The sequence below is a fragment of the Lipophrys pholis genome (assembly GCF_963383615.2).
Source record: "Lipophrys pholis genome assembly, chromosome: 9".
In the NCBI taxonomy this organism is placed as follows: domain Eukaryota; kingdom Metazoa; phylum Chordata; class Actinopteri; order Blenniiformes; family Blenniidae; genus Lipophrys; species Lipophrys pholis.
In genome coordinates, this window is record NC_137639.1 from 22,756,540 (window position 1) to 22,777,271 (window position 20,732).

The 20,732-nt window shown below is 42.9% G+C and overlaps 1 protein-coding gene across 3 annotated transcripts; it reads right to left on the bottom strand.

Annotated features, from left to right (window-relative positions):
- Positions 1 to 90: 90 nt before the first annotated feature.
- zbtb7b (zinc finger and BTB domain containing 7B) lies at positions 91 to 20,126 on the bottom strand. 3 transcript variants are annotated; one of them, XM_080471803.1, is made up of 4 exons: positions 19,476 to 20,126; positions 17,643 to 17,759; positions 3,354 to 4,429; positions 91 to 3,108 (listed from the first exon to the last, which is right to left on the bottom strand). In XM_080471803.1, the coding sequence occupies exons 3-4, from the start codon at positions 4,421 to 4,423 to the stop codon at positions 2,475 to 2,477; spliced, it is 1,704 nt and encodes a 567-aa protein (XP_080327929.1). In that variant the 5' UTR covers positions 4,424 to 4,429; positions 17,643 to 17,759; positions 19,476 to 20,126; the 3' UTR covers positions 91 to 2,474. The 3 variants fall into 3 exon arrangements, with proteins under 3 accessions (XP_080327929.1, XP_080327930.1, XP_080327928.1); XM_080471804.1 differs by having other exon boundaries at positions 17,698 to 17,759; positions 19,476 to 19,943; XM_080471802.1 differs by lacking the exons at positions 17,643 to 17,759; positions 19,476 to 20,126 and adding an exon at positions 6,580 to 6,841.
- Positions 20,127 to 20,732: the final 606 nt, after the last annotated feature.

The following is a 20,732-nucleotide window of genomic DNA, read 5'->3' on the forward strand; positions in this document are numbered from 1 at the left end:
AAACGCCCGTGGCCCCTGAAATATAGGAGTTTGACACCACTTCCCTAAGGAGAAGTTGTAAAAAAAACAAAAACAGCAACACAGTAAAAGCAAGCTTAGGTATCTTTATTTTCTTAACATGAACTGAAACAAATCATGGGAAAATGAATTCATATCTCTGAGAAAGTCCACTAAAACCTGAAAGACAAAAATGTATCCCTGAAAGCGGGGGTCTCTTCTCAGAAGACCGAACCCCCATGTCCCTTCACCAAAGCTATGAAAACAAACAGCTCACATAGAAACACACATTTCACAGCTGGCATCAATCATCCCTCATTCATTCATCTATTCATTCATTCATAAAGCTCTGACGGGTAGCACCCTTCATGCACAGGACCAACCGTCGTACGGTTATTCCAGTAGGACTGGTTCCAGTAAGGCCAGTAGTTTACGTTCACTACTTTCATCTCTAGGTTTCATTCGTTCGTATATTTAAATGTCAGATGAAATAATACAAAATTTATAAAATGTAATATCTTCAAACTACTGGCGCTACATTTGCACGAAGAGCGTCAATCACCCAACAGCACCAGTTTCTTCCCATTTGATTTGTTTATTTTTTTAATAATCACTTAGTGCATTGCTCAAGATTTCCTGAGAATAGTTGCAGCACAAAAGAAAAAAAAAAACTAAGGCAACTTCATCCCAATATATATTATATTTGACTAGAACTCTACTATGCAGAAGGAATAGCATGTATGTGGGATTTAAAGACGTACCGTTAATCACAATTTTAAATGATAATTTTAAGTGAGTTTAATGGACTAAATATTGAAGGTCAAGACGAAAAACAGCATGAAGCTCTCAAATCTCATAGTGCAAATAAGCTGGAAAATAGATGTACTACACAACAAAGGAGCAGACAAGGCCACAAGGCCAGACCAGTACAACTGATACAGCGTGTTCTGTCAGATTTCAGGAGGACTGGAAATAATAATAATTAAAACAAACAAACAAATAAACAAACAAAAAACCCAGCTGTCATTTAAAGTGACTGATGGTTGCAGCCAGGCTTAAAGTACTGGAAAAGGGAAAGCATAAAGTCAAAAGTCTTTGGTCACAACCAGATGATTTAAAGGATAATGGCCCCTTTGGATTAGAACAGCCATTGTATAACATGTTGAATTTACAAGAACAAAACAGAATCATGCTGAGGAGTCATTGTGTGTACCAGTTACATAAAAAGTTTGCTCTGTTCCCTTCTCTCTACCCTGAAGGATGGAATGTGTCCGAGTTATTGCAGAACCTGACGGGGTCACTTGTGCAAAGAATGCGTAAGAGGAAGAATCGCTAAAAGAAGACACTCAGCTTGTTTAAATAGGCGCTCAGGTACGTGGAGATGTTGAGCAAAAACAAATTTTGCAGCAGAATGCAGCTTGTAAGACTTAACTGGGGAATGAATTGTGATCTGGGTCCAACCCTGGATTTGGTCTTGCGCAAGATTTTCAGCAGAAAAGCCACAATAAATAAGAATAAATAAAATAAATACAGAAAGGGGGGCACGCCATGTCATTCACCCTCTTACCTTACCCCTCCTTTTTTTATTTTCCAAACAAAGAACCCCAATGAGTGCAATGGAAGACTGAAATCCACATCTTCCAAGAAAAAAAAAAAAAAAAAAGAGCTGTCTTCCAACATTAATCAACATCAACTCATCGACCCAGACTTTTGTCTCTTTTGGTCAGGCATTAAACACAGAGCTCTGCAGCCCCGAAACACTCAAAAAATGGAAGCAGATTCTTTCTCATGGCTATCAAAACAGTTGGGAAGAGACATCTCTTTGATCCCAACATTGGCTACAGTTCAACTCTCCTCTCCCTGCGAGAAAAACTAAAGTCTTTGGTTTAAGCACCAAATCAAAGCATCGGCTCAACCACTAACAAAAACAGGTCGGATTATTGCTTGCAACGCACATTTGAACACGAACTGCATTTCCACTGATCACCACCAGAGGACAGAGCACGCACTAATGCGCTCTTTTGTGAACTACTGTATGTGATATGACTTCTGAATTGCACCTGAATCAACTTATGTTGTAACTAAAATACAGATCTTTGAATGTCCCGCTATGCCTGCATTTTAGTTTGCATAGTGAAAAGCATCCCAACAACCACACACTCAACACACACCAGCTAGAAAACAGAATCTAAATCAAAGTATGAAGAAACAGCTCAAATCTAAAGGAGCTGAACTTAAACAGCAAACAGGAATTTAAATTCAAAAACAAATCAAATCAAACGCCAACAACAAGAAGACAAACATTTAAAACATCTCAGAAAACCCGTTTTCCTTTTTTTTTCCTTTTGATATTATCTAGTTTTAAGTGCTCTCTGTATGGAGCAGCAGGTCATCAGTCCAGCCACCTGAGTGATTATTTTTTATTTTTTTAAACTGTGGATTCTTCACCATGTACATACACGCTCTCCATTTCCCTTTTACCATTCATCTTCTTCTGCTTCCTTTTCTCCATTCTCCTCAGCAACTTCATGGGCTCTCTGGTTCCGCTGTGCAGCCGGTGAGTGGGTTCTCCCCGGACGTTCTCCCGCTGCCTCTCCTCTCACTCGCATGTCCAGCCCTCGCAGGATAAACTCGGGGTAAGCAGAAAGCCTGTGAGGGCCGAGCTGGGCCAGAGCCTGAAGGGCGAGAGACCGCTCCCTCTCTACATCGCCATCAAATAACAGCTGAGGGCCGGCGCCCGCCCCACTCCCACCTTCCATTATGGAGCGGGTGAAGAAGGCAGAGGAGTGGGCCTGGAGAGCCAGAGCCTCCAGAGGGTTGGACTGCTCCCTCATGCCTCCATCTCCTCTCCCGTCCTCCATCAGCTCAGGCCCACGTTTGGGCCGGCGCGTGCGCTGCTCCAAGCAGCTGTGGCCCTTGCGGTGCCGTTGGAGGTGGTCCTCTCGGGCGAAGGCCTTGTGGCAGAGTGGGCACTCGAAGGGCCGAGCCCCGCTGTGCAGGGAAAGGTGGTTTTTGAGATCGTAGGAGTGGAGAAACCGGGCGGTGCAGTGGGGGCATGGGTAGGGACGCTCGCCTGTGTGCTTCCTCATGTGGATCTTCAACTTATCATTGCTAGTTAAAAAAAATAAAATAAAAAATAAAAGTATTATTAACATGGCAAAGTCGACTGTTTTGTCAGGTATTTCTACATGGAACAAAATGTATCAACATTTCAAGTATTTTTGAAATAATGATATATGTCATTTTATAATTTCATGGACAAGAAAATTATGAAGAACAAACGCAATACATCAATATATGCGTAATAATATTAAAATGTACAGATGTTTGTTGTTAATAGGGAGAAGTTTCTTTACCGGGTGAAGCGGACTCCACAGGCAGTGCACTGGAAGGGCTTCTCTCCTGTGTGTGTCCTCATGTGTCGGGGCAGTTTTCCGGCTCCGTGGATGATCTTCTGACAGACTGGACACTGCTGAGGAGTCTGGGACTTCCTCTTCCTGCCGGCTCCCGCTCCCGTTACCGACGCGGCCGCAACTCGTTCGACTGCAGAAGTTGGCACAGCGGTGCTTCCGATCAGCATGCCGTCATCGCCAAAGCCCTCCATCTCGTCATCCTCCGATAGCTTGTCATTCAAGGGTGCCAGAGGAGGTGGATGAGGTAAATGGGGACGTTCTTGCATCCAGTGAGGAACCCCTCCGTTCAAAGTCGACCCTCTTCCTGGCTCCCTGATTTCTCTTTGGCCCCCGTTCTGCTGGGGACTGAGGAAAAGCTCCTCGTGCTCGGGGCTGGGAGGCTGGGTGGAGGGCAGGGAGCGGAAGCTGTCCGACGCAGGCGAATGGTGCGAGACGGGAGAAGCAGGCAGATGGTTCAAAGTTGATGAGTTTATGTGATTAAACCCAACTTTTCTCATCTTCTTCCGGTCTGTTTTTCTTCTTGATGGTTTCTCTATTCTGGTCTCCATTATCCTCTCAGCAACAAATTGTTGGGGTCTCTGCTCTTCCACCACCTCCCTCTCAGTTTCTGCGTTCTCGCCCAGGATGTCTCTGCAGGCATCAGCTACGCACTGGATGCCCAGAAGCTGAGCCCCCCGCAGCACATCCTTCATCGCGGAGCTGGGGATGGTCAGCGTGGCAGTGTAGGCGAACTCCAACAGGGCGTCCAAAGCATCGGGCTCCACGCAGTCCAGCTGACAAACACTGAAACCCGCTCCGCCTCCACCGCCACCTTCCTCCGCTCCAAACAACCCGCGGAAGTAGAGACTGACGGCAGCCATGACGGAGCGGTGTGTAGGGTAGTGTGCGCCACGCGAGGTCAGGGTGAGGTCACACAAGAGTCCCGTCCTCCTCTGGTCATTGAGGTGGGACAGGATCTCGCTGCTGTGCTCCGGGAAGGGGATCCCAATCAGACCGTCCTCTCCTGGAGACATCGCCACCTGCAATAAAGTCACGAGAGAGTCGAGGAATGTCAGGACATTCACCATCTCAAAATCAATATTTGATTACAAAGACTTTTTTCTAAGAAAATGGATGTGTGTTTGCAGATTAGAACGAGAGATTACACTTTGCTGTCTCAGAAGTAAATCTTTAGTAGCGTGTCAGACACCAGGAGTTCACGTTCACGTGAGGGACAATTTAAAGAGGGCTTAACAACAACTCTCCCCCATGATCCTTCCCTCCTCACCCCCTTGTACTTCCTCGCTACAGATTACTGAATCAGGATGCGGTGATTTTAACCAGTGGGATGGGGGTTGGGGCATCCAAGGACAAAAGGAGGCTCAGTATGTGCAAAACCAAGAAAGAATACAACAAATACTGGTCAGAAAGAGAAGATACAGAAAAGAATAATAATTAATGACATAACTTCGAATAGATAGTCTTATGCAAAGTACTGCTGGTGTTGTAACCATAGGGCAGCAGGTTAATTCGCATGTGAAACCTTTATAGCATTAACCGATTGATTAAAATACCTGGAGACGAAAGACAAGGACTGAAGGGGGAGGAGGAAGAGAAAAACCCGACGGAGGAAGTGACATTGTAGGGTGAGAGAAAGGGGGGAGCAACAGTGAAAGAAGAAGGAAAGAAAACAGCAAGAGAAGTTACAGCCACCATGAGATCTGAGCTAAACGTACAGCACACACACTGAGGGCGACGGGTTTTGGTTGTCTCGTATAGTTTTTCCCCAGTGGCAGAAAAACTATTCTCAAACCTCCAATCATTTTGTTAAAACTTTTAAAACAATAAAATACAAAAATAAAAAACTAACACTCACAGATCCAAAGTTTTATATCAGAATAAAATACAGTCATGCTGCGTGCATAACTAAACAATGTTTTAAAATCATACACACTGCAAGGCAAGAAAATAAAAAGCACTACAGCCTTCGTGAGAGAAATGAGTAATTTAGGACACAGCATTCAGATGTATTTAACAGAAAATATTTATTGTGAATTAGCAAATAATATGATGTCCACATTAAGCACTTTTAGATTAAAATCAATTTACTGCACAGTGTCACTGGGATTCACTCTCCAACATCACAACATGAACTCCCCTGCATCTCTCTGTTTGTGCATTAATGAGCATGTGAACCCTGAATTAACCTCATTCCAGCATTTTCTATCAGATCACGTGGTTCAATTTTAGCTGGTGTGTACAATATGACAGCTGTGTTGGAGTCGTGTTCACATTTTGCTGTCAAATTGGAACACATCACGAAAGAATGCAAGATGGGTTCGCAAACTGTTTAGCAACTGAAACAGTGTTTAAGGTCTGTGAAATAATCTTGTTAATGTGCCTTACTGTTTTAGCAATTGAGAAACACTAAGTTATACAAAAAAATTGTGCCTTTTCTTTTTTTCTTTTTCAAATTTGCATGAAGCAGGTTTTTCCACTATCTGTACAAGTGGTTTATAATGCAAGATGTTATAATGCAGGCCACGTAAGGACACCAACTTTCTTTATTTTCTCGTGTGAAGTGTAACAAGGTCGATTGGTAATAAGACCCAACAACTCCCTTCTTTGGATCCCTAAGCTCGCGCCTCACCCTGTCCATACTACACCAGGTCGACGATTTCAGTCACACACCTGAGCAGACCTGATTTTCCACAAACAAGTCACCCTCCAGATTCCCCCTCCCTGCCCTTCATCTCCCTCCCATAGCAACTGGCAGCCCCCTGGCCGTCCAATAACAGTGTTCACACAGTGCCCAGAGGGCTCAGCACAACAACAGCACATTCACCTGACTAACCTGCTCCAAAACACACCCTATTAAACACACATGCACAGGAGCACTCACACACACACATACATGTACCACACACTTTCGTTGCGTGCCAATCCATGGCTCCCCCCACCCTCCATTGTTAGATTTAACCTGTTCTGTGACCATCTTAACGACAGTCACACAAGTGCACTCCACCCAGAAAACAAAAGAAATTAATAGTTCGCTCAGGCACATAAATTCTTCTCAAACGTCGACCAAGACTTTCATGTACCAAAAACTTTTTCCTCACTACCATCTCTCATGTGTGTTTGATTCAAGGATGAGGTGAAGCACCCAGGAAGTCTGACGTGTTCGTCCTACCTTCGCCATCCTCATGGGCAGAGTCATCTGGAGACGAGGCAGCGAATGTCTCGTGGCATCCATCTTTACGCTCTTTACAAGTCACTTTTCCGTCTCGTTGTCTTTCAAAGCCTCTTTTTTTTTCTTCCTTTTTCCTCCTGCCCTCAGACGTGTAACCTAAAGGTAAGATCTCTTTGTCAGAAGTTGGGGGTTAAGCGTTCATCCTTGGGGATGTCTACCGCTTTCACGCATTCTGTCACTCGCTCTCCTTCCTGTTGTATCAAAGGAGGGTGCACAGTGACGAAGACAGACACCCCTCCCCCCGGGTGGCCTACGCGCCCCCCTCTCTCCAAAACCAAACGGCCCATTTTCCGAACACTTTCCGATAAACACCGTCCCCTTATCGTTACGTTCCTGTTCAGCAGAAGGCCTGCAGGTAGCTGGACTGTCGTGTAGCTCAGGCCATGGTAGGACTTCAGAATTTAAAAACATCAACAACAACAACAACAACAACAACAAAAACCTTGTTTATGTTTCGGACCACGCACATTAGTTCAAGGGAGGAAACTTGCACTTGCAACCAAAACACAACAGAAATTGCACCATTATTGTAGTGAATTCAAAAAACACCACATTTGAATAACCTTGTAAGAACCAAAATCATATTGCCATTATGAGTCATAATACACCCTAGAACAAACATTCAGATACGTGCAATATGACAATTAAACTGTATTACACCATACCACAGAGACAAGCTGGTGCCCTGAGCCCTTCCTTTGAAACCTCGGCATCCAAAACATCACTGAACGCCTGACATGAAATAGATCACTACGGCTTCTACAGAGAAAGATAAAAATACAAAAAAGGTGCTACTTTTCCACGGTGAAGGATTTCCATAAATGTTATGTCGGCATGCATCGGGGCAACTGCTGACGCAGAAGCAAGAGGAAGTCAAGCGGCGCATCAGGGTTCTGGTATATTTCTTTGAAAAATTAAAATGGAAAAAAAAAAAAAAAAAGAAGAATTTTTGACATGATCAGTTAAATAAATGTAAGAACTTAGAGCGCACAGATTGTTACCTTTGCTTTAGAGAGGTATAGAACACAGTTGTCACTGTTTTATGACATTTTTACCATAACTGATTAAAATTCAAGAAGTATAGAAGATCATTCAATTATTTAAATAATCCTTTTAAAGATAGAGGGGGAGCCATGACGATTCAAGAAACAGTTATCACTTGAAAAACTCCCTGCCCCAATTGTCTGTAATCCAAGGCGCAAGTCCACGACTTGACCTTGTATGTGTACAGTGTGTCTCACTGACATACTGACACATGATAACGGACCACCCAGCGTTGTACATTAAGGACATCAGATTGTAAACATTTCCACAGTGAAAATAACTCAGAATGCTCAGAAATTCGCTGCTACAAGCAAAAAAATTAGGCAGTGCAACAAAAGCGAGACACAAAGGGGTTTTAGGAGGAGCTCACAAAAAGGCACATTAAATTTCCGGCACAGGGGCGAGACAGACAGAGAGAGAGAGAGAGAGAGAGAGAGAGAGAGAGAGAGAGAGAGAGAGAGAGAGAGAGAGAGAGAGAGAGAGAGAGAGAGAGAGAGAGAAAATTAAGACATCATGGGCGGTTGGTGGTTCAAGCTGGTTATTTTAGGCCTATTCCTTAGAACATGGGCGTACTCGGAAAGAAATAAGTTTGTGAAGAAATTGCAACTATTCCCATCAGTTTTCTGTCTTGTCTGTGACTCACTGAATACTGACACATCATGACATGTGCACACACACACACACACACACACGCGCGTTTTTTGTTGCTTACCAAGGACGCGTCTGCATGAGCTGCTGAACCTTGCGACACACTGTTACACATGTAAAAACAGCCCACAGACAGACACCACAAGCATATTTTGTCTTGCACACAGAATACTGACGGTCCAGACAACTCTTCAATCATCTTCATACATCTTCACTGCTGTCATACGTTTCATAAAGCTTCTTTGGGCTCAGTCCCCTGAAACATAATTACCTTTTTAATCTCCTTTCGATAGCATGCAACCAAAACGCTGACTGAAATCTGCAATTCCTAAACGTATTCATATTAATGCAGATGCAACGATCGCTTTACACTTTACTTATGTTACCTGAACTCCCACTGTTTTTGTCGAAGATAGAAGACTTCACCTCCTCTGCAGCGCTACCGTTTCCTCATCCCTAGCTTTCATTATGTGCACACACTTCCTCCCCTTTAAAACAAAGATTCAGTTGCCTATTTACAACTCAAAAATCTGCTAATTTCACATATTTAATCAAAATTCCAGGTAAAGTCTCATAAACCGACATCTACCACCGAGATGTGCAACCAAACCAATACAAATACAGCAGAGATCACATGGGGGTGAATCGATCGTGGATTTGTTTTTACTGAGGAGGAAATGGAAACTTAAATCCACCATTACTGTCCAGTTCCTCGACTCGGTGCAGCTCTGAAGAAAAAGCAAGACTAGTAACGTGGAGGCCAGGAAAATGACAGCTACAGGGTTTGACCTAACCTGCACACAAAGATTTATTTCTTCAGCATTAAGTCTGGACACAGTATCCATCGCCTATATCATGGAGTCCCACTGCACACACTTAAGAGTGTGTGTTGACTGGAACCAGAACTGTTAGTATTATTTTTATGGCTCTTATTTTCCGTTAAAGGCTGTAAGTTTTCCCAGTCCACCTCAATTATATCAGGCTCCAGCACTAAGGGGGAAAATATGACTTTATACTATTCACAAAAAAACTGTGGCTGAGAGAGAGAAATACTTTCACAAATTCTGATGTCAGATGTTTTCCAAAGCGCCTGTCCGGGTGTATTTGTGACCGTCAGTGTGTGCGTGGTGGTTCATATTAACACTGGTTACATTACTTTTTTTTTTTTTTTTTTTTTTTTTAAGAAGTGGGACTATTCAAAGAACTGATTGATAAAACACTGACCCATTTACAAATGTTTACAATGCAACAAATGAATATAAATACATTTCTATTTGTTATTTATGTTATTCATGTTTAAATTTGACATTGTATGAAACCTGTTTGTGGTTGAATAGCGAAGCTGTCTCGAGTAATTTAACTGGGCAGCCTGTAACCAGCCACTAACTACCAGTAATGTAAACATAAGTGTAGGACTAAACTTATTATGTCCCTGATTTCAGTTTTTCAAAGTAAAAACAAAACGAAAAAATAAAACTATGTGATAATTGATAATGCTGAAAAAGCTTTACTTTAGTTTTGCACCACTGAACAATTATTGATGATAATAATTGTAAGTATTTCTTCTTAGGAGTTTAAATATCAAAGAGAGACATAAGTGTCATTCTTCAGTTTGATAACTTTTGGGCTCTTAATGTTTTAACTCTTGGTTCACACTGTGCCCCCTCCTAAAATTCACTGGACCCGAATGATAATGAAACATCAAGCTCTGTGCGCCGTAAATGACACACAATGACTCACACTCGCCTAAAAACAACAGAACACATCATGATGCTACACAACCACGAGCAGCAAAGAACAATAAAGCCGCTATAAACAAATGGAAAATAAGATTGAGGCTCATACCGTTTCTCCTCCACACACTCGTCTCGCTCTCACCACTCCTACCCCCAGTGTGGCAAATTTTCACTGTTAACAAACACAGACATGTCACCGTCTTTACACCCGACTTATCTGGGGTTATTGTGGGGTGTGTGGCGCTGGAACACCTTTCTGTCAGGAAGAGTGTAGGGGAGGAGGAAACGGGGGATGAGGCCGAGGAGACGACAGTGCTCGTCTGCCAAGCCAGAGCGGCTGCTTTCTGTCCTGCAAAGGACTCTCACGGGACTATCTGAGCACACATTCAAACAGCCAGCGTGTCCAAAAACCACAGCACAGTGAAGAGCTACAAGCTCACTTGACAAACGAAAGGTCTTCTAATAACCGGAGTTCGTCTCAGCTTTGGGAGATAAAACACAAACTCCACCTGCTCAATGTCCCATCGGACTCAACATTTGCATCCCACCAGGAGATATAAAAACAGACACAACCAGGGAGAATTTGAATCACCATTTGAATTTGTCAAAGACCAGCCATGAGAGATCGCTTTGATAAGTAGCTCAATTGCAACCTACAATGACCCGACTTTGAAAAAGAAGAAGCTCATTGATTACGTGTTACTAAACAAAAGTTGGCACTGTTTTTTTGTTTTTTTTGTGTGTGTGTTTGTTTTTATGAAAGCCCCCACGGCTGAGTTCTCTCATGTCCTTACAGTAACTGGGCCATTATGGTGTCTATGTGTGTATGTGTGTGTGTGTGTATTGTGTGTGACGCATGCGCACGCTGTGGTCTTAGTTCCAAGAACACATTACATTATTCATTTGGCTGGCAGAGCGGAGGCCCTTATCCCCTCGCCCTCCCACACCACAGCGAGCTGAAGCCCGTTTGCATGCCAGACCTGAACACACCAGTGTGGAGGATTAGCTACTCATCCTGGGGCCAAGACGTTCAGGAACACATCGCCTCTCTTTACCAGTTACCTCAGGTTGTATATCAGTGGATACAAGTTCCACCCATGAAAACTTTTATTTGAGAGTTTAGAAACACACACTCTAAATTCTCCTTAGAAAACCGATGCAAATGTGTTTTTTGGAAGACGAATATTTGGTTTTAGAGAAAAATATAGGAAACTTATGTGCCCATATAGCAGCTAAGTTATTTTGTGGCATTTCAGCCATTATAGTGGGAAACTGGATTAATGTTTCACATTTTTGGTTAATTATTCACAAAAGTGAAATATCCCTCCCAAAAATGTGATTAATTGCACAAACTGAAACAGTTCATATAATTCCTACTTTATAATTTAAGCTTATAAATCATAAAAATCAAAATGACAGTATCTCAAAAAATTTGAAAACTAATTCAGATCAGATAATTTGTAACTGCTTAAACATCTATAATTATGACGATTAAAGCTTTGAAAGATTGCTTGAAACTTTTTCAATTTTTCCATGTTATGAGTGTAGAAACAATAACATTTTCATCTACATCAATCTTCAATGTTTTGAGTTAAACCCGTAAATTATATTGCTTATATAAATAGACTTTTCTCATATTCTAAAGATATAAATTGTGGGGGGACAAAAATTGTGTAACATTTCTTACAGAACAAACAACGATGTTGAATATAGAGATATTCCTCATTTACAGTTATTGTGTCTGAGGATTTCTGTAAGCACTCTCACCACAGTAGGAAATTTCTTTTGTGATAAAAAAACAAAAAAAAAAATTGTGGATTTGTTTCTCTTGAATCTGTGTCAGATTTGAGATTTCATCTCAGCCACAGTGAGAGAAGGAAAGGAAATCAATCTGAGGTTGGAAAGAGGAAAATGGTCTGAGATTTGAGAAGAGACAACAAAAGCAAAAGGAACACGAGGGAGGCATATTTTCTAAAAACGCACACATTCTTAGAAAACACACAAGAATAAGAAAAGTATGGGGGAGGAGAGACACATAACCAGTGAGTGAGTGAGTGAGTGAATGAGGAGTGGGTGTCGAGATACTCAGAGAGATAAAACGGAGAAGACGGGAGGTTAAGACAGGAAAATCTAGTCCCAGCCTTGAACAATCTGTGTTAGCGAGGAGACATGAAACAAGAGTCGGCAGAGTTAAGTTACAAGAGGAGAGGAAGGGGGAGACAGAAGAAGAGAAGGGAGAGGAGCCGCGACATGACGACTGGGAGATAAACAGTGATCGAGCGAGAGGTGAACACATGCACGCCGCCACAGGAAGTAGCAAAAGTCTCCTTGCAGGTGTGTGTGAGAGTGTGTGTGTGTGTGTGTGTGTGTGTGTGTGTGTGTGTGTGTGTGTGTGTGTGTGTGTGTGTGTGTGTGTGTGTGTGTGTGCAGATGTCTACGGGAGAGATGTGGTAGCAGCCACCACTATGATTAGCATCACCAAAAGGGAGTTTCACCCAAAGATGGAGAACACACACAGATGTGAGAGAGGAGGCCTGCTGACTGAGTGGTTTCGCACTTTGTTCTCCCCCCTCTTTCAGCTCCTAATCTGGTCAGCAGTTTCTACCCCCTGCACTCCACAGTCTCGAGTACGTGTGTGAACACTGCTGGAGCATCAAGGCGTGTGGGCGAATTATACACTGCATCCTGCCACACTTATGACACAAGCACAATTTACACGCGCCACTTTAATTAAGATTTGTATGAGCTGATCTGAGCTCATGATGGCGAGGAACGGAGAACTGCACTGCAAGTGAAAATAAAACCGTCAACACAACAGCCACGAAGTATCATTTGCAATCAAACTTACGGCAATTAATCAACAGAGTTGCTGTAATTTAGAGGGTGTGTACAAAAAAATGAACTGTGTAGGTGTAATTATGCAAGGGAACGCCACAGGCAGCAACACAGGTCACAAATAAAGTAAAGTAGCTTAGTTTGCAAATGAACACTCAACACATAAAGTAAAGAACTGAACCAACTATAGATTTTGAATGTATTTAAAGTATAATTATCATCAGTTCTCTGCCAAGGTCAATGTCATCCTGCTTTGAACTTGAGCTAATTTTATTTTTAAATCTTTCTATCTGTTGCAACTTACAAAAAAAAGTGTCAAATACTGAGAGACACCATTGATTTAAAGTACTTTTTTGTGAATAAATTCATAATGTGGCCATTATGTAATGCAAGAAAATGTATCAGTCGTTTTCTTTCCAGGCCTGTGTGTTTTTGTATGCATCTCATATCGAGAGCTACTTTTATCGAATAATGCTGGTGAGAAGCAGACACACAACTATCATTGGGAACAATCGAACATGTTTATTGAACAAAGAAAATTCATTAAATTCCTACAAAACCTGGAAATAAGCTTGATACGCCGAGTACACCCCCGAGCCCCGTGTAGAGGTTACTAATCTTAAGTTCAATGCATATTGCATTACATTAGTGACGTGGTCAATTACATATTTATTTTACTCTGACATCTGAGGGGGAAACACACTTTCCGAGGAGTGGACACGATTCCACTCTGCTTTTAATTGTTTAATTGTTTAATTGTGATTTCTGCAGCTGTAGTTAATACAAACGAAACAAAACAAAAACTCCCCCAAATTGCAATTAAGTGAAGATTTGTGTGTATTTATCTTGGGTTTTGCAGAGGAGGTGTTGGTGTTATGTGGAGTGCTTTACAAGTGAAAACTAAACATTGACGGTATGAGACGAGCAGAAGCACAAGTGCTGATAAAAACCTGTTCGCAAGAAAAACTTACAAAGTTACCATGCGTGTGTGTAAGTGTGTGTCCATTAAGTTGCCACATCACTGGGAGGGTCGCCACTACTGCTGCTCTCCTCTTGAAATGACCTCACACACACACACACATTCTAAATTCACCTTTAAATACTACTTACCCAACCACATGTCTCATGTCTTTGTTTAAAAATGTATAGACTTCCCTCATAATGACCTCATAGGGAACATTACTATGACAAACTCTCACCCATAGCTGCTTGTCTAACTGTAATCTTCACCTAACTATACTCTAACCATAAAACAGGTCTTCACATGAAAATTTTATGATTTTCCTTGTGGGGACAGAAACCTTTGCCCCCCACTGGTCAGTGTGCAATGCGGTTGACGTCCCCGCCGGTTTAGAAGAACAGGAACACGAACACACAGGGTGAGAAATGTCGCAAAACTTACTGATCCTGATCAGTTTCCTCTTCCTGTGCTCACTAAAGATGGTCGGCCATAGAACAGATGGAGAGATAAACAACAGACACACTCAAAACACATGCAAACAGCTAAAGGGAGATATATTTTAAAAAAACAAAAACGAAATGAGTAACAGATGTGTCATCTTCCTGACAAATCATCTTAATACGATGGCAAGGCGAGGAGACGGCTCGATTTACTGTAACTCCGATTCATGAACTAAACCGTACGGTGGAGCGGTTGTGCCGAGTGGTGCACACTCGCATCACCCACTGCTGTGGGGCTGGAGAGGCAAGAAACCAGGGTCACATCTCCGGTGTGTGACGGTGAAAACTACAATAGACGTGGAGTTAAACCAACTCAAATGTTTATGTTATCAACCGTCAACCCAAGAACATGATTTTGCTTTTCCATCACGGTTGCTATGCAGTTGATTGGAATAAGAGCCTGCAGCTTCAGCTGGGTTTCCCCTCTGAACCCCACATGTGAAAAGGGTCAAACCAACATCAATGACTCCCCGAACCTGCTCATGTTTGGGTGTTTATTCTCACTTTCCCTGACGTGTTGTTTCATTGTACTGACTTATGACAACCGCCTGCTCAGTTTGTAAAGAAATATTTGCACTGTTACTAGAAGAGCTGAATCACAATCACTCCCTCAGCAAGCAGCCTTTTCTCAGGACAGTTTTTTTTTTTTTTCTTCCTTCTTTTGCTGACTCTTTACAAGAAAAAGAAGAGTCACGGCCACCTGCTTATTGGTTAATGCCGGGGTGGCGTGGGCCGTGAGGCTGGTGGTCGAGAGTGAAGGGAGGGCTGTCAAATGCTATAGAAACTCATGACTGAAAAGAGGAAATGGCAGATACTTAACTTCCTCTATTGACACAGATCGAGTGGGGGCAAGACTTAGCCATAGCAGCAGCAGACTGAATTACAGACAATGTGTAGTCATCCCTATGCCATAACTGCTTGGATGTGGAGAAACAACCACCGTATATGGCGAAACGCAGCATTTGTCCAGAAGTCTTGATATACTCATCAGCACAGCTGCAGCGGTGGAGCAATTGTAAGATCATACCAAAAAGAAAAAAACGAGTAAACAAACCATCATGATCTAGATATGCAGGATAACATACCAGTCTGAGGGCAGAGGTGTCGTATCTCTTCACTTTAAGCACTCAAACACTCTTTCTCACACTCAAAGTAAGAATAGAAATACATTATTAATCCCAGAGGGAAATATTATCTGGAGTCTTGGGATAACTGAAGCATGCGAGAAAAGCAAAAGCCAGCACTGAAATGTTGAGAAACCTTCAACTATTAGAAGCAAAGAGTAAAACTTTAACTTCTTTCGACTCCCATTCTCTCTCTCTCTCTTTCTCTCTCTCTCTCTCCACATCCCTCCCACTCAGTTCGTTTGCATGAAACTGAAAGGCCAATGTCTGAAAAGGGGGAATTTATATAGGTTCACATGCCCTAATTAAAGTATTTCCTGGAACCCAGGGCAGAATAGTATACACTTATACCGTACGTGTGTGTGCGTGTGTGTGTGTGTGTGAGTGTGTGTGTGTGCTCTTTGCCTGACAGACCACTCAATGTTACTTCCCTCTTACCCACCAGTGCGCAGACACACGGCAGTCACCAGTCATACTCCAGCAAAGCCACATGACTTGTCACACTAACTTGTCCACTACACACAAGATGCAACTCAAACCTTGAAGCAAATCAAACTGCAATGTGAACAATAGCAATGTGCATTTTTCACATCATAACAGAGAGTAAGGAGGTAGGACCGTAAAACGTTGTGAGGATTTTGTATTTTTTCATATGATCTGGAGGGCGAATCAAGTCTATTTTACATTTTTTTGGAGTGATTGTTGTAGAAGAGGAAGAATATGATGGATTCAGGAAATAATAATATCCCTGTTTAATTCCAACAGCATCAACTGTTTTTCAACTGGTGTGTTGAAAGTGGTTGAAAATGCTTTTCTGATTAGATTCTCTGTGTGTGCAAGTAAAACCTCACTGCAGAAATGAATAATGTTGTAAATGAACTGTTTATATAGGTTTGTTGTTTTTACTGAGTTCCGTTTTCCCAACTGGGTATATAGATGGTTCTTAACTGGCAACATGGTTTTTTTGGGAGAAAAGTAATCACAATTTAGATTGAATAAAAGGCAGAAATAATGACTTTGGGTAGCAGATAAAAAAACAGCTTAGAGAAGGATAATAACAAATAAAGATCCTATTTGTGAATTTTCAGGTTGTTGCGTGTATAAAATAGAAATAGTGGCTCCAGGTGTATTAAAATGAACTTTGAGCAGTTAATAAAGTTTATGGTAGCTTTAGAAATTCTTTTTTTTTTTTTTTTTATAACATTTTCTTGTTGCCTTTTCCTGCCATTAGTTTAAATGAGGTTACGTCGCACTGCCTGAAACTGAAGGAGCTGTTTCTTCTCCTGTTTGCTTCAGTTTAACGCCACTGTTATAATTATGTCAATTAGGCTTTAAAGCTCTTCAAAATCTAATTTGCTGTTAATTGTCCAACAAAGTACTATAAATATCATCAGCCTGCTTTAAACACCAGAGTATATTTCTGGATGTATTCCTGCGCTATCCTTAAAAGCCAGTAGGAGTTATAGAGTGTCTGCAGCCAACAAACCACAGAGGAGTTAACTTCCAGGTTGCCCATAAAATATTTAACTGCTTGACCACTTTATTCAGCTCATATTTTTTTTTTCGGGGATGAGGATGTCTTTAAGAAGCTCTCATGAAGTTTTATGGCCCCCACAGTGTGCTTGTGGTGTGAACCGCATGGAGAGACAAAATAAAAAATATTTGTTTCAGTAAAGATCATGTTTTTGTTTGATTATATAGAAACTAGTCAAATGGAACCCAATCAAAAAAAAAAACCCACAATACAGATAAAATACTTCTTATGGTCTATAAATATTCTTGTTTGGTTTATAACTGAGCAAGATTACAATTTTTCTATAAAGCTGTTTTTATTCTTCAAGCACTTACTTTTGTGACTCAGCACCATGCATGAACAAAACAAACTCTTGTAAATGTGCATAATTATCTCTGTTTGTGCAATTATTCTCCATCTACTCATTGACAACAGCATTTCTGTTATTTTTCCAGCCTGGCCGTATTAAAATCTTCCTCTTTATATATGTCCAGATGACATTGTGCTCAGATCTGAAGCACTACTAAAGCATCAATCTGTCCCACTTCAAATCATTTAGGCTATTCATGGACAGCATAGTTAAAACAGCTTGGATGATGGCGTGACCAGTGTGACATATTGATTGATTAGTGTAAATCCTACCTCCAGTCCATAAACCCAAAGGTAGATGGATGCCTGCTTTCTGCCTTTTGCTCACTTTCTTTGCTCGTTCCCTTCCTGTTCGGTTTCCTTGCTCAGAGGTCAGTAGAGGTCACAGACCTGAGGGGAAAGGACAGAAATTTAGCTGAATTAATCACATTTAATTTGAGTGTTACTTCTCCCAAAGGGTGTGTGAACGAACATGGAAACATGATTATGACTCTGACATGCTGACTAATTGAGGGTTGTTTGATGAAATGCAGTATTTTAGCATTAGTTACATGAGGACGACTGCACAGTAAGTGATCACATGATGGATCAGAAATAACTTGGCGTATGTGAGTGTGTGTGTGCGTGTGTGTGTGTGATAGAAACCAACTGGTTCCTACTTTGAAGCAGTTAGAAAAATTGTGAAAAGCCACATAGATCAACTCAAAGAAAATGAAGATACACAGGAATCTATCACACAATTTTGATGACAGTAGGACAAATTTTTAGCCTGGAAATTTTGAAAAAAAAAGTCCTCATCAAGATCTCTGACGACTGAGTGTCAGAGGAAAACGTATCAGCTACAAGAAGCAGGCCAGTAGGCAGCAGTGCAGGATGGAGGTCATGTCAGGACAGCAGGAGTGAGGGATGAGGCACAGATGTCTAATTATGTTACAGACAAAGTTAGGGCAAACAGAGCCGGCATTAAGAATTTATTTCAAAACCCTGATGGCTCCTCCATATGTGGAGAACCATAGCAGGATGAGAGAGCATTAGAAATGCCCGGTCACATGATGGTGGTAACTGGTACACAGAGAACAAAACAACACCAAAAACTACAAGAGCTTTCTCTTCTCACAACCTTTCCTCCCCTCAGGAGACTGGATAAATGATTTCTCTTCCCTCCAGAGACAACAAAAAGATATTTCTATAAATTAAAAAAAGAAGAAGAAAAGAAGTACTGACAGCACATGAACCCAGCAGGCCTGAGCTATTAACTGCCTGCATGTGCACCTAAAGATTTAACCAAACAAACTGTGCCCAAGACAAGGAAACCAAACCAAACCCAAGCGAGTTGAGCTTGTTTGGCCGGTCTGTCAGAGGGGCGAGTCAGCAGCATATCTACCTCTGCGATGACACGCACATTTACACACAAGCCCACTCGCATGACAGTTTCCCCACCCATGATGGAGGCAGAAGTCTTAACCTGACATTACAGCCTGAGCACATCCTATTGTAACACGGGATAGTGACAGGATTAAACTAAAACACTGGGTGCGCCATGGGCAGGACGATGATGATGATGATGATGATAATGATGATTAACAGACCACTGGAGGGAGATCATTTAGGTGCAAGAGGCTAAATCCAGCAGATCCACTGAACCGCGTGCATGTGCGCGGCGCAGAGGCAGGTGATGTGCGTGAGAGAGCAGGTTGGGTTTTGGATGTCAGCCGGTGTTCTCGGCTATAATTAGCAGCGCCAGCCTCCAGAAATGTACCCGCCGACCCCGCTCTCCCTCCGCGCTCACCTGGCCGCCCCCAAAAAAACACCTGATCCACGATAATAAACGGTGAACAGCCCAGCCCGTGCGCGTCACTGCGCGCGTTTTTAAAAAAGCCGGTCAGAAACGCGTTGCACAGCCTGAATGTCGACGCGAGTTACTGAGTGCGCGTGACGTGGAAAGTCCTCCCGTGACCCCGATCAGAACCGGGAAGGAGGGAGGAGGGAGGCTGAGGCAAGCCGGTTGCTGTCATGCGGGACAGACATGTCACTTAAAGCACTTTTAAAGGAGTACACGCGCTCAAGTTGTCGGTCTTTACGCGCGCAGTCAGGTGGAGCAGTTACCTGAGAGCCGGTGTGTCACCTGTCCTGACCCGGCCTCCACACTTCCTGGATTACTCCGTCCCACCCTGCTGACTTTTTTACTTCTTCTATTTCTTCTTTTAAATCCTCCCAAGTCCTGTCTTGCACTCAGCTGGGGGGTTGTCACGGCTCGGCTGCAGCTCGTCCCCCGCTTGGTTTCTACTCGCTGGTCGTCCTCTCTGGACTTGGTCCTCTCTGCAGACCGCCGGGCTCTCCTGGGCTGTTCTGACCCCCCGTCTGCTGCCTCCGCTGGCCCACTCCGACTCCCAGCTCCTCCTTTCTGAGAACCAGGAAGCGGCTTGCCCTACTTACACCCAGTCGCGGATTGGCTCTGGCAGGGCTGGAGAGGAGACCGCCGGGGTGGGCAGGGCGCAGGGGAGGGAGGGAGCGCACGGAGGGGGTCCGGCTCCGGTGCGATAGGCCAGCAGCGGTGTCTGTCGTACTGTCCGTGACGGAGGGAGGAGAGAGGTGGGCCGGTTTCAAGACCCCGCTCCTCCTCCTCCTCTTCCTCCTCCTCCTCCTCCTCCCCCGCTTCGGGCATCTCGGAGTGAAGGTGGGTATGTGGAGCCCAGCTGGCAGCGAAAGCGGATTGAAAGAGATCTGCGTATTGCTTAAAGGCTACCTGTCAGATGTGACAGGCAGCATTTTGAGTGGAAATGGACTTAAGCGCCCCCCCCCCCCCCCCCCCCCCCCCCCCCCCCCCCCGCTCCCATCCTCTTCCTCATGACTCAGCAAATATTCCATCAGCAGCCACCTGGAGGTGACCAGGAGATGGAGAGGAGGGAGACAGCAGCCTCCTGGATGATAGATGAGTTAAACTAAAACCACTGTGACAAATGAAACTCAGACAGAGGATGTGTTATTTCCAGTGTAGTGAAGAGCAGGGACTTTTTTTATTCATGACTTAATTTTATTTTTTTACTTATTTATGCAACAGTTGTTTTTCAATGACACATTTTTTTTCCCAGTGAAAATTTATATTAATATTAGTGTGTACACAAGCGGCAAAAATAAACAGGAGCTTCATACTTGTCCAAAAAACCCCAAAAAACACCTACTTTGAAGAGTTTACATACAGGCATATGCATCCTGTTTGAAGTGGTTACAAACTTTATAGGAATCACCTTGTTCTCTCAGAGCTTGAATCTCATCCTCTGCTTGCAGCTCCTGGAGCGTGTTGGTGGGTTTTGAAGTGAGGGTGTGCAGGAAGTCTATATATAATTCTGCGGTGAACTCTGG

Bases quoted from the DNA above. Each gene is read 5' to 3' on its own strand.
- zbtb7b (XM_080471802.1), bottom strand. From the start codon at position 6,642: ATGGATGCCACGAGACATTCGCTGCCTCGTCTCCAGATGACTCTGCCC. The intron at 4,430-6,579 runs GTAGGACGAACA...ACTTTATTGCAG, and splicing joins TGCCCATGAGGATGGCGAAG to GTGGCGATGTCTCCAGGAGA. The intron at 3,109-3,353 runs GTAAAGAAACTT...TTTTTTAACTAG, and splicing joins TGTGGAGTCCGCTTCACCCG to CAATGATAAGTTGAAGATCC.